Here is a 12,500-nt window from a genome sequence, read left to right as displayed (position 1 = left end):
TTCGTCTTGAGAAGATTCTGCAGGGAGACATCAGTGATGTTGTTGGACCTTACATGAAAGATGATGCAGTGAGTATTTGAAGAATTATTAAGCCATTCCTGTGGCAAAGTTATTAACATGTTTTGTATCATAGAATATTTCATGTTCCTTAACCCAATGGCGCCGGGTATAGCAAATTAAAAAAAACTCTACGCTCTGGCGAACGGCGGCAGCGCGCCGACTCTGAGCGCGTGATATCAGTCCATCAAGCCGAATCATTGCCTCGGGGCGTTTTGGCGCGGCGCCGCTGCGGACAGCCGCACGCCTCACATTGTGCGTATTGTTATGACGGCGATAGCCGTGACCTGTCGCCACTGGGTTAAAGTGAAAAGTTGTATGAACCACTTGTTTGAGATTTTTATATGGTTGTATGTAATTTCAAGAACCGAGAGAAGTTGAAGGCAGCAGCTGTTGCGAGTTGTGAAAGGCTTGGTAAATATCGTATGCCGTTGGCCTGGACCGCAATTAATCTTATGAACATCTTCACGGGAGTCCATGGAGATCGTGAGAATGCTCCTGAAAGAGAACCATCAGGATCAAACAGTCTAGGTGATTTTTCATGTCTTTTTTTAAGTTATTTTTTACTACATAAAATACACTGGTTAATTTTGAGCTAAGATTTTGTGTGTAATAATGTACATCTGAAGCTTAAATTTAAATTATTTTTATTAACCTGAAATGGATGTACATTAATTTTACAATCTGACATTTTAAGACCGAAAGCAGAGTTCATCCAGTTATGATGAGCTGAAACGAAAGAGTGGTTCAGGGTCATTGACACGCAGAGGATCCCTAGAACGGCGAAGCTTCAGTGAGAAGAGACGGAGCTGGTCTCCTGAAGAATTTGGAGCATGTCTGGATTCCTTCAGACCAGTTACTCTAACTGTGTCCTCATTTTTCAAACAGGTAACCTCAAAATCAGTTACCCTTGTCTTTCAGTATATGGTTATTTGTTTCTAGTTTGATGATATATTCTAATTAATTCATGACCATTGAGTTATAAATTATTGATGTAAAAAGGTAGACAAACCTGTGATTATTGATGTAAAAAGGTAGACAAACCTGTGATTGAGAGAGAGTATTGTTCTGTTCAGAATCGGTTTGCCAGTGTCCAATTGCTAACCTTTTTGTTCAAACACATTCTTCAGTTTTCTCCTCCTGTATAATCTAATGTTTTTTCCACATTTGATAGCTTTTGAGACTTATTGTAAAATAAAGTATATAGAGTTGTGTGTAGTATTCAGGTTTATTTGAATGCATAACATAGATGATCTTTATTTATTTAAGTACAAAAACTCATTTTAGGAGGGAGATAAACTGCGTGATGATGACCTTTACAAGTTCCTTGCTGATCTCAAACGACCCTCAAATCAGTTGAAGAAAAAATGTCTCCCAGGTCTACTCAAATTAGATATATCTCCAGTTCGGGACCAGCCTAAGTACTGCCTCACAGCAGAGCTATCCAGACTACATCCTTATCCAGGTCAGTAAAAGTTTTAAGTGTTATATCAGTTAGATACATATTAAAGATCAATCCAAAAGATTACTACATAAGCTATATACATATGTTGTTTTAAAAATTAGGCTTTACATCCCATAAAGCGTTCAGTCATGATGTAGGTCAGTTGTACAAGATGTTAGCTTTTAGGATTGGGAATTTTATCTGCCCTTTATTCAATAACATGCTTAGAAATGGTTGCTCAGTTCTTCAGTTTGATAATTTTCACAGTTCTCTATACCAAGAAAACTCTAGTTAAGTTAAGGTTATCCATCCATAAAATCCAGCATGCAGACCACAATGCTTCACTTCAAATCTTGTAGGTTTGACCATCCTGGTTTCTTGATTTCTCTTTTTTTCAGAATAATATTTACTTGGTTTGATTTTTCTTAACCCATTGTCACCAGTTACATGTGATGTCCTATGTAGTTTTGTTTTGTAAATAATGTTTACACGTATATGGCTCCACAAGTGCTCAGCCACCAAGGAGTTGTTTAGTAAACCCTACATGGCCTTACCCGACTTCTCCACTCCTTGAATTTTTTTTTTTTTTTTCTAATTCTATTGATATTGATATAGTTATTATTATTATTATTATTATAATTGGCATTATGATTATTATAGAATACTAATAGCAATAAAGAATGTAAGGGAATCTTCCCGAAAATCAAGAAAACAGGTGAGACAGTGCAGGTCTTGTAATTGACTCATTGGTGACTAAGTACTTATGGAGCCATCTATGTGTAAACACAAGAAACTAAAATCACATTGGACATGGCTTGTAGGCCATCTCTGGCAGTACTAGGCTAAATTTAATGAACAAAAAAGATAATGTTATTTTACTAATTATATTAACAGCAACTTAAAATATGTTTAATATTAAAATAAAATACAGGGCATTGACACTTTAACATGATATAGCTACATTAACCCATTGGATCTGGTTGCCTCATGGCAATCAAATCACCAAAAATCAGGGCTTTAGGCTTATGTGAGTGGCTATTCTGCTGGGTGGCTGCTTGTAAGCTGGGTACACAGACATGTGTGTGCAGTGACAAGACTGTCTCCTATCCATATTTGCTATTTGATATGCATTGTCTAATAGTTTTTATCTTTTAATGTATTATTCAAATTTCTGTAAAACAACCTGTGTTGCTGCTCATGGCACCAGGAAAATGATGCTGAGCAAGGAGCCGGTGCTCTTCCAGTCACTCTGGCCTTCAGCCGCAATGCTCACAACGGCAGGTTTGCATCACCCGGGTAAAAGCCAGATTTTCCTGTGACGGCATGATTATGTCACTTGCCCCTTGACCTGGATTTTTTCATGACAGGATGGTCACGTCACCCAGATCCAAGGGGTTAATGTTAATATTGACTCTATAACACCTATATGTGATAACTTGATTTTTAATGTTTTTTTTCTTCTCCAAGATCAGAATTTGCATTTGCTTGCAAATATAAATTTAGTTACTTAGCATTTACAAAATCAGACAACTGTATGAAGACATGAACCCCATTCCTTCCAGTACAATACATTGTTGTTTGGAATTAAATGAGTAAGCTCTTAACCAGGGATTTAATCTGATTAGATCCATTAACTGTAAAGCCAACACATAATGCTTCCTTTAATGTTTGCTTTGGTTTCAGTCTTGCTCTTATGATTACCAATGCCTTGCTAGACCAGATGTTCTTGACATTATATATGCCCTTATCCTCTGAAATGCCCATGCCTTGGAGCTTGCAAGAGACAGTTTTGTCCAGATTCATTGCTTAATCCTTACCTTTGTCTTTGATTTTACCTTACAATAACCAGTTGTTTTCTTGAAGACCATATCAACCTTTTTGTGTTAATACAGAATCTAGAATAAAAAAAAAAAAAAAAATGCTTTATCAGATATGCTTCTTTACAATTAATGTCACCATCTATATAAATATTTCTGAACCATATAAAAATCTTGCAGTTAGTTTCATGTAGTGTTTCAGTATAAAGTTTATACTTTGAATCCGATACTGTGAAGTATGTCATGTACTTACCATTCTTGACACACACCAAAACATACAGGGACAAATATTTATGGACTTGCCAACTTGTGTTTGTCACCTTGGGTAGCCTCATCATATAAGTCACCAAGGAATGTGTGTTACAAAAACTGGTATCACCAGTGGATCCCATATTTGTATTACTTTTTTGTCAACACCTCATAATTACAATCGTAGATATGCATATGAGGCTTAGATAAAAAAGTAACAAAGAAGAAGGAAAGGAAGGAAGAAGGAAACAGTCATATATCATATTTCCATATTGAAGCATTTACCCTTCTGTGGCAGTTTTATTTTCAACAAAGAAAACATATTTTCCCCTATGATCAGTGGTTAATGGTAAAGAAAAGGAAAGGGTTAAAGGTTACAGGGGACCATGAATAACCACAAGATATAGGATTTAACTAAGTATTATATAGTATTATTACATTTCCTGAGCCCTTATTTAATTGTGAGGGTTTAGAGGGGCCTCATCCCATGGGTGTCTTAGTAAAAGGTTTGGCTATATTCACCATTTTCAAAAGTTAAATTAGTTGTTTACTCTGCATTGGGACAAAATATTTATAGCCTTGTTACTTTTCAAAGTGAAAGATTAAATTAAAGATATGAGTTCAATTTCTTGATGTGAAAGAAATTGTCAGAAAAATAGTTTGTGTGTTTGTGCTCAATGAGGCAATTGGGAATATTTGACAGGAACTAAGCTCAAGATTGTAGATATTAGACCATTTGAGTTTTTCTGTATTAATATATGGGGTCTCACTTCAAATGATATCTATAGAAATGCATTTCATTACTTTATTGATCGAGAAGATTTGAAATGTATGATGATGAAATGCCATTATGTGATTATTTGTAAACTGGTGAACTTAGTCAAGGTGCTGACATGTTGCATTGAACATAGCTTCTTTTATGTGCTAATTTTTAATGCATGATATGTTGGAAATGGAAGCTTTGTTGTATTTCGTCATTATGTTTTACAGTGGTGGTTTTAATAAGAGTTGATACCATAAGAGCTTGGGTCATAAATGGGAGGTTTAGGGTCTGGTTGATTCCATGTAGTGTTTGTCTAACTCCTAATAACACCTAACCCCAAAGAAACATAGACATGGCTTGAGAAACACAAATGAAAACAAGGAAGCATATTGACTTTTGAGAATATAATATTTGACATCTGTATGAGATATGAATTTGTTCTCAAGCGATGGCCATGATTCCAAGTATCTGAGTTTAACCCTCTTGCAGCAGATGAGACAGAGGAGGAGGAAGATAAGGATTGTAAGTCATTCTTCATTAGATATCCTTTATGGATTGTAGCTGTTGTTGTGCCTGCTGCATGATGTATATAACATCACATCAGCTTAAACTAAAATTCAGTAATTGATCAGTAAATTTCCAGACATTTAAGTGAAAATTGTAAAGAAAAAAGAAAAAAAAAAAAATGGTATGTTTAATCTTGTAAAGCTGTAATCGTGCTCTAAGAGTCTTGATATGTTATATGTTTTATTTTAAGAATATTGAGTACCTTTATCTGTGGGAATAAATTTTATTTTTATAAACAAGTAAATTTGTAATGCACAATGAATTTATTTTGATGATTATTAGTTGACTAATGAGATTAATGGTGCAAGTAATTGTATTAGTATTCACCATTTTATTATCTTATATTTCGGTGTAAGGGATGATACACTAAGAGGAAATTCCTTAACAAAATGCTTTATAATTCATGAAAATATTGATTTTGTATTTTGCATTTTGGAATCCATCTTTAGTTCATATTTCTTTCCATATTTTTTTTTTTTACAGTGAACTGTGTGAACTCGGATTATTATTTGTTGAATTAAATTGCACAAATGTCTGGAATTGCTGAAAAAAAATGGCTTAGACTGTGGAAGAGCATTTAGCACGTGTTCAGCTTATTCACTTAAGTATTTCTTATTTCTGCATAGCATTTAATTCTAGGTATAAGATTAAACTTTATTTTAAACTCTGCATGTGTAAAATAATTTGATGTTTTCAGTTGTTGATGTTGACTTTTTTTGTATATCAGTTTGCAGTGTATTTTTTATCTTTTAATGTGTATGCTGAAGAGCATGTGTATATAAATGTTATTAGCTTAAATTATATCAACTGATAATGTTGATTTTGTAATTACCAATATGTGTAAGTACTCTTATTTCTGCATATTAGGTATAAGGATGAAAGCTGTGGTTTAGAGCCACTTCATAAATGTATGTTTGTAGTTAGTGTACATTTTTAAAAGCCAATGATTAAAGTTGTTTATTTATTATGAATTAATTTCTTTCTTGCTTTTCTGTGAGAACAAAATCTGTAGAGTTAATGCAGCAGTATTACGTTTAAATGCTTTGTCTCTGTCATATGTATATTTTCTTTGTGTGCATGAACGTTTATGAAAAAGTAAATTGGAAAAATGATGCATCCTAAAGTAAAACAATACTTAAAAGTGCAAAGGACTGAGTTGAATATAATTAATGTAAGTAAATTTTGTTCTTTTGCCGATAGATATTTTATATATTATTAGATAACTCATTGCTTGATAATTCTCTTTTATGATTATGCATTGTATTAAGAATGTGCTAACGTTACTGTCTTTTAATCCAGATGAGAAATGTCGACCAATTAAAGAGATCGTCGAGTTCCCTCCAAGAGATATTTTTGTCCCTCACTACTCCTACAGGAATCTTCTCTTTGTTGCGCCAAAAGATCTGAATTTCAATAACAGACCAGGTAGAGAAGATATAGTTTTCACATTTTCTTGTTTATATTGATTTCATTTTTTTTTTTGTGTTTAATCACTTCAAGATCTCAACTAGGAAGAAAATAATTTTAATGTTTTTTTATATAACTTGTAAAATTTGCTTATAGTTAATTTAATCTAAATGAAACTGTTGATAGGATGGAATGTTCAAGAGTTTGTTTGTATGTAGGTTCTGCACGGAACATTGCTGTAAAGATACAGTTCATGGCTGGGGAAGAAGAGTCAGCTGCCATGTCAGTCATTTTCGGCAAATCATCGTGCCCAGAGTTCACCACAGAAGCATATACTGCAGTCACCTACCATAACAAGTCCCCAGACTTCTATGATGAATTCAAGATCAAGTTACCTCCAGTGCTTGGTGATCAACACCACATTCTATTCACATTCTATCACATCTCTTGTCAGAAGAAAAATGAAGAAAAAACAATTGAAACTCCTGTTGGGTATACAGTAAGTGATATTACAATGCTTATCATAAACATGTATTCAAATCTTAACCCCTTGGTGACGGGTGTAGAAAACTAAAAAAAAAACTACGCTCTGTACGCCTCGGAGCTCGGAGTTATGACGTCCAGAGACATGACCCGTCAGGAAGGGGTTAAGGAAACTGTTTGTTTCATAATTATCCAGCATATCAGTTAATTCTCTGGAACTTTTTAAATTTCATTATATTTATATTATAAGGGGACAGTTTTAGCTCAAACATTTTTTAAAGAATGATAATGAGATATGTTTCCTTAGTGGCTGCCTGTCTACCGTGATGGATGCCTACAAACTGGTGAACATAGCCTGCCAGTGATGATGGAGCGACCCCCAAGCAACTACTCCTATATCACTGCAGACATACAACTACCAGGCACAAAGTGGGTCGATAACCACAAGGGCCTTTTCACTGTCCTGGTTGAGGCAGTGTCATCAGTACATGCACAGGTATGTGAGCTGAGAAGTTTTTGAAACCTTTCATTGAATTATGTCAAATAAAGAAAAATATCAGCAAATTTCGCCATTATACTTCATGTAAGTTACATCCTGTTACTTTTTGGAGTGTGACTTTTAATTTTGACATCTGTTCTTTGAGTGACTTGTCTTTATAAAAGAAAAAAAAAAGTCAAAGAATTAGGTACATTATTATCCATTCTTTCCTCTAAATCTATATCTGTATTTCTTTTCAGGATAAGCATATTGATAGATTTTTCCATCTGTGTAAAATGGTGGAGGAGAGTAATATTCCAGCTCGTATTGGTGAAGCTAATATGGAGGGAGAACTGAAGAAAGCGTAAGTATTTAAGTATATTGTATGTTTTGGTATGTCCTGTTTTTGTTGCTCTCAAAAGGAATGTTTGGCCATATTCTATTTTTTTTTTTAGTGTAATTTTCTGCAAATTATAGATACACTTGCTATCAAAGCAGTATATGCTTGATGTAATAGCTTGCAATGATTTAGCAATTTGATAAGAAAAAAAATATATATACACATACCCAATGAGATAAAATTTACTCATAGAAATATATTATTGTTACTTGAAACAGAATGGGAGATCTGATAAACTGTCATGCTGAACCATTAGTGCGATTTGTCCCTGTGCTGTTAGACCGCCTCATATCTCTCATGGTTCGGCCACCCACTCTTGCTGGGCAACAAGTCAATATTGCCCAGGCTTGTTTTGAGACCATTGGCACACTTGTTGGGCGAATATCTGTAAGTATTAGCCATTGTGTGGTTTTGTGTGCCTATTTGGCTTATATATACATAAATGGCTGTATGAAAGTCATTTGTGCTCCTGTTCATTTGATCTTTGCTTTTGCAAACAGGGACTTTTGGAGGACAAGAATGATCAACATGGACGTAACAGCACCCTTCTAACATATGTGGCATATCAGGCAACTCTACCCCATCCAGATGACAGCCCACCTGTTGTAACTGCCCAGCCACACCCTCCTCACCCACCAACCTCAGTCCCCACTCATCGAAAGTATTCTAGGTAGGAAGGAAAATGTCCTGAATGTTTGCAGATTTACAAATGGGTTACATCAAGTAGTGATTTTTCCCCTTTTTTATATTCAGTATGTTATTGAAACAACAGATTAGGTTGTGTTCTAGTCTATTTGGTTTAGTAGCTACTGCTCTTTCTGGGTCAAGACTGAAATGATAGAGGTTCATGTCCTTATCAAGGACTGTTATTATTTGTATAGCATAGCTTCTTATTTGTTACTGTTGTTTCAGAAGCAGCAGTAACCCTGATTTAGGTCAGGATGCTGATGCTGAAGTAGGAGGAATCTTATCAAGAGGATTGGACAGAACTAACTCAATGAGAACAGGTATTTGAGTAGTGGTATTTATTGTAAAGATATTACTTTTAACTTTATAGCATGATAAATAATGAGGAGATTGATCTTTAAACTTCATATTATTGAACATTTGTTCTTCTAATCACTTATTTTTTTTGGATTTACACATTGCATTTTTAATGACTGAGGCAGAGACTTAAAAAAAAAAAACTAAAAGAAAGTAAATCAAAGATTTAAGTGTTATGATTATGGGTTACTATTAATATGATGTATTGATTAGTAAAACTTATGTTAAAAAGTATTTTTACATTCTTTTGCATGTCTGTCTAATACTAGACAATGATGAGGAGCAAACTGATAAGAAAGGTGAGATATCCATCATTAATCCTGATGCCAAATTTTACAATATTTTAGCCCCAATGAGAAGGCTGGCTTTTCCTTCCAAACCATGATGTTTGTTTTTTTAAATTTGATGTGCCTTTTATGTGGTTGCAATTTGATATATACACAGCATGAAATGTATTATAAGGTGATGTAGAATGTTACATTAATACCTTGTTATGCATTGCTTCTTTACTTGAGTGTGATCTTTGCTTCTCTCTGTTCTCAAAAGTTATTTATTATGAGAAAAATTATTAGCAGGCAATGAGGTATTTGACCGATGGAAAATAATAATGTTACTGTCTAAAGAGGCTGGCTGATTTGTAGGCATCAGGTATGATGGCCAAATCAAACACATCAACTAGGCTGACTTTTGTACAACCAGGACAGTTGTGTTGTGCATCCAAGAACCAGCACCTCAAAAAATAAGAGCAAAACGTCTTCACCATCACTCAAGTCCCAACCAGACCTATTTCATTCATGGGATGAGGCTCATTGAAATCAATTTGGTCTTATCCTTTTTGATTTGGGCTTTACTGCTAGTGTACAGAGAGTCTTTACAAAACATTTGGTTGACTTAGAAATGGATGGCTTTGCTTTGAACTCAAGGAATAATGAGATTCTGCATTTTTTTCATAGACCACTGTTTCATCAACAACAGATGCATGGCTTAATTCATATTGCAGAAATTCTGATTTGTTCCTTTTTGACATTAATTTGGATTTTGTGCCAAATCCCTGTAAGTAGTATTTTTTAGAAAATGTTTCTGCTTTTACATTTTTATTTTTGATTTACCACGAGTAAAGAAAATTATGGTATTGAGAATAAGAGGATTAGATTACTCAGTTGGTTAAATTTTCATTTGTTTTTATTTATACAGGTTTTACCCCTTTGATTAGTTTCCATTGTTTGTTCCTCAAGCAGTTACTAGGTACAAGACTTGCCAGTCTAAGGTGTTACACATCCATATCTGTTTAACAGTCTCATGTAGTAGGCCAGTGGTATTCATTTTATTGCATACAAACATAGTTTTCAATTTAAAATGAAGGCAGAGCTGCAGCTAGTAATGATGTTCAAATAGACATATGCTGTTACTGTTTTTTTAATGGTTTGACAAAACAGAATTTGACTCCACTGTCTTAGCACTACTACTACTTTTGACATTTGTACTTTTTTCTTGACAAGGGGTTGTCAGTATCACAACCATGATGTTACCACAAATATATTTCATGGAAAAAATAAGCATGATGGGCTCCCAAAGGCAGCCATTGGGGGTCAGAAGCAGTTGCTGAATTTTAATTTACTTATTCTTTGAACATTTAGATTTTGATACATGAAAATTCAATAAATATTGTCATGTCAGATTTGTTTTTAATACATTTTTTATTGATAAGATAAATAACAAGTATATAATTTGTCTTATTGTTGTCAGTAACATCATATTAACCCCTTCCCAATGGGTCACGTCTATAGACATGAAAACAAACTGCTCGAAATGTGGCGTGTGGCTGTACGCTGCAGCGGCGCGCCAAAGTGCTCCGAGGCTCAAAGTTGGCGCGTTGCTGTGGTCAGCCAGAGCGTAGAGTTTTTTTTTTAGTTTTCTACACCCGTCACCAAGGGGTTAAAGCAGGGCTAGAGAAGAATTTGAGGCAATTCCTCCAATTTTAATCTCAGGTTATACAAAGAAAATGGGACAGCTAGAACAAAAGATAATAGGCATTTCCATCCATCTCCTAGAAAAAGTAATATATTTTTTAAGGATGAGTTCACATTTAAAGCAAGTTGAGACCTAAAGAAAGGTGTCCTTATCTTTTTCAGCTTGTTTTTTTTTTATAATCAGCATTTATAATTATTACTGTAAATTTATATTAGCTCTCACTTTTACCTTGAGAATAAGGAAAATATATCAGTTTGGAAATTTCTTATTATATGTATGAAGCTGGGGAGGAAGATGAGTTAACCTTTTATTTTGTAAAGGTGAACTCCAGTATCATTAATCAAAAACAATGTTTATAGGAATCTAACAAACAGTTTTAAAAAAAATCCTTAGGTCTTTTTGGAAAGTTAGATTTCAAACTGCTTATTATTTTAAAAATTACTCTTCAACAGGTGGGAACTACGAAAATCTCATGTTGTTGCAGCGACTTCCAGGAAGGAAAGTAGTACATGAAGAAGTGGCCCTCCAGTGGGTAGTGTCAAATGGCACAGGCAGAGAAAAAGCTCTAGCAAATTCATGGTTGGTTTTTTGGAGTATTTGAAACAGAAATTGGAATTTCCCATTGATATCCAAAACTTGAAGTATCCAGAACTTGAAATTAATCCTGACAGGAAAATGTTATCCCAAGCTTTTTTTCAATTTCCAGGTTCTTCTTTGAGTTGATGATAAAGTCCATGTCAGAACACCTAGCCCGTACAGGAAGGCAGGACACTTTGCGCAAGATGAGGTTCTCCCACCAGTTCTGTGATGATGTTGAGAACTTGACTAACACCATCACAAATGACATCATTGCTCTCCATAACAAAGATGTCCGAGATACCAGAGTAGGTTATGAGTCAATACAATTAGGGGGGAAGAGATTGGACTGTTTGCATGCATCTTTTTTATTCAGTTTTATAAAATGGAGATAGCTCATTCTGCCCATTGCCAAGGAAGTTGTTTGGTGAATGGCTGCGCAAGAGCTAATAGCAACCAAGCTATGCGGGGAAGTGCCATCTGGAACCTGATTGGCTCTCTTGGAATGCAAGCTGGACAAATGTTAATTAAGAGATCCTCATGTGCAATAATGTATTATCTTTTTTTCCTCTTTTTTTATCTAATAGCACAGGAACATTGAGCATCTGATTAGAGTATTAACAAATAGTAGTATGGATTTTTCATTTACTTGGAAATTTAAGTGCTATATATTTTCCTTTGTACTGGCATGCTTACAATTACATCTGTTTCATCACATACTCTGGACTTCCACAGTACACCAGAAAGGTAGGCTGTTCAGGAAACCAGTGTATCATTAGGTTGATTTTGTTATATATTTAAAGGGATCTTCCACTCTTTCTATTAAGATAATCCAAAACCAGAGAAATTTTCGGTTAACCCAATGGTGACGGGTCACGCCTATAGGCGTCATAACAATACGCTCGAAATGTGGCGTGCGGCTGTCCGCCGCCGCGGCGCACCAAAGCGCTCCGAGGCAATGATTCGGCTTGATGTACCGAATTCATGTGCTCAAAGTCGGCGCGTTGCTGTGGTTCGCCAGAGCGTAGAGTTTTTTTTTAGTTTTCTATACCCGTCGCCAATGGGTTAAGGGTGTAATCCTAAGATTTTTGTGCTATATGAAAAATATTTTGAATGGAAAATGTTTCCAGAATTTACAATCCAGCATTTTTTTTATGCAACATTACAAAAGGTATGGTTGACATTTATTCATTTACAGTTTGTACAGAATGTGAACAGCAGCCTAGCCTTCTTTCTATGTGATC

The 12,500-nt window shown here is 34.9% G+C and overlaps 1 protein-coding gene across 13 annotated transcripts in view; it reads left to right on the top strand.

Moving 5' to 3' along the window:
• LOC125041682 (dedicator of cytokinesis protein 7-like) overlaps positions 1 to 12,500 on the top strand; it is a 54,881-nt gene that overhangs the window by 7,511 nt on the left and 34,870 nt on the right. For 8 of the 13 annotated variants that reach the window (XM_047636859.1, XM_047636863.1, XM_047636862.1 and 5 more), the window contains exons 7-22: positions 1 to 68; positions 423 to 588; positions 755 to 945; positions 1,345 to 1,522; positions 4,820 to 4,852; positions 6,197 to 6,322; positions 6,523 to 6,803; positions 7,095 to 7,283; positions 7,526 to 7,629; positions 7,884 to 8,052; positions 8,166 to 8,335; positions 8,578 to 8,672; positions 8,979 to 9,008; positions 11,133 to 11,259; positions 11,387 to 11,564; positions 12,455 to 12,500. The exon at positions 1 to 68 is cut by the window's left edge and continues 70 nt beyond it; the exon at positions 12,455 to 12,500 is cut by the window's right edge and continues 113 nt beyond it. In XM_047636859.1, the coding sequence (XP_047492815.1) occupies positions 1 to 68; positions 423 to 588; positions 755 to 945; positions 1,345 to 1,522; positions 4,820 to 4,852; positions 6,197 to 6,322; positions 6,523 to 6,803; positions 7,095 to 7,283; positions 7,526 to 7,629; positions 7,884 to 8,052; positions 8,166 to 8,335; positions 8,578 to 8,672; positions 8,979 to 9,008; positions 11,133 to 11,259; positions 11,387 to 11,564; positions 12,455 to 12,500 (2,151 nt within the window). The remainder of the gene's footprint in view (positions 69 to 422; positions 589 to 754; positions 946 to 1,344; positions 1,523 to 4,819; positions 4,853 to 6,196; positions 6,323 to 6,522; positions 6,804 to 7,094; positions 7,284 to 7,525; positions 7,630 to 7,883; positions 8,053 to 8,165; positions 8,336 to 8,577; positions 8,673 to 8,978; positions 9,009 to 11,132; positions 11,260 to 11,386; positions 11,565 to 12,454) is intronic. The other 5 variants (XM_047636861.1, XM_047636868.1, XM_047636869.1 and 2 more) reach the window with 3 other exon arrangements.

Source organism: Penaeus chinensis, chromosome 31, assembly GCF_019202785.1.
Source record: "Penaeus chinensis breed Huanghai No. 1 chromosome 31, ASM1920278v2, whole genome shotgun sequence".
NCBI lineage: Eukaryota > Metazoa > Arthropoda > Malacostraca > Decapoda > Penaeidae > Penaeus > Penaeus chinensis.
The sequence above is the reverse complement of the archived record's forward strand: the minus strand, read 5'-3'. Positions and strand labels throughout refer to the sequence as shown.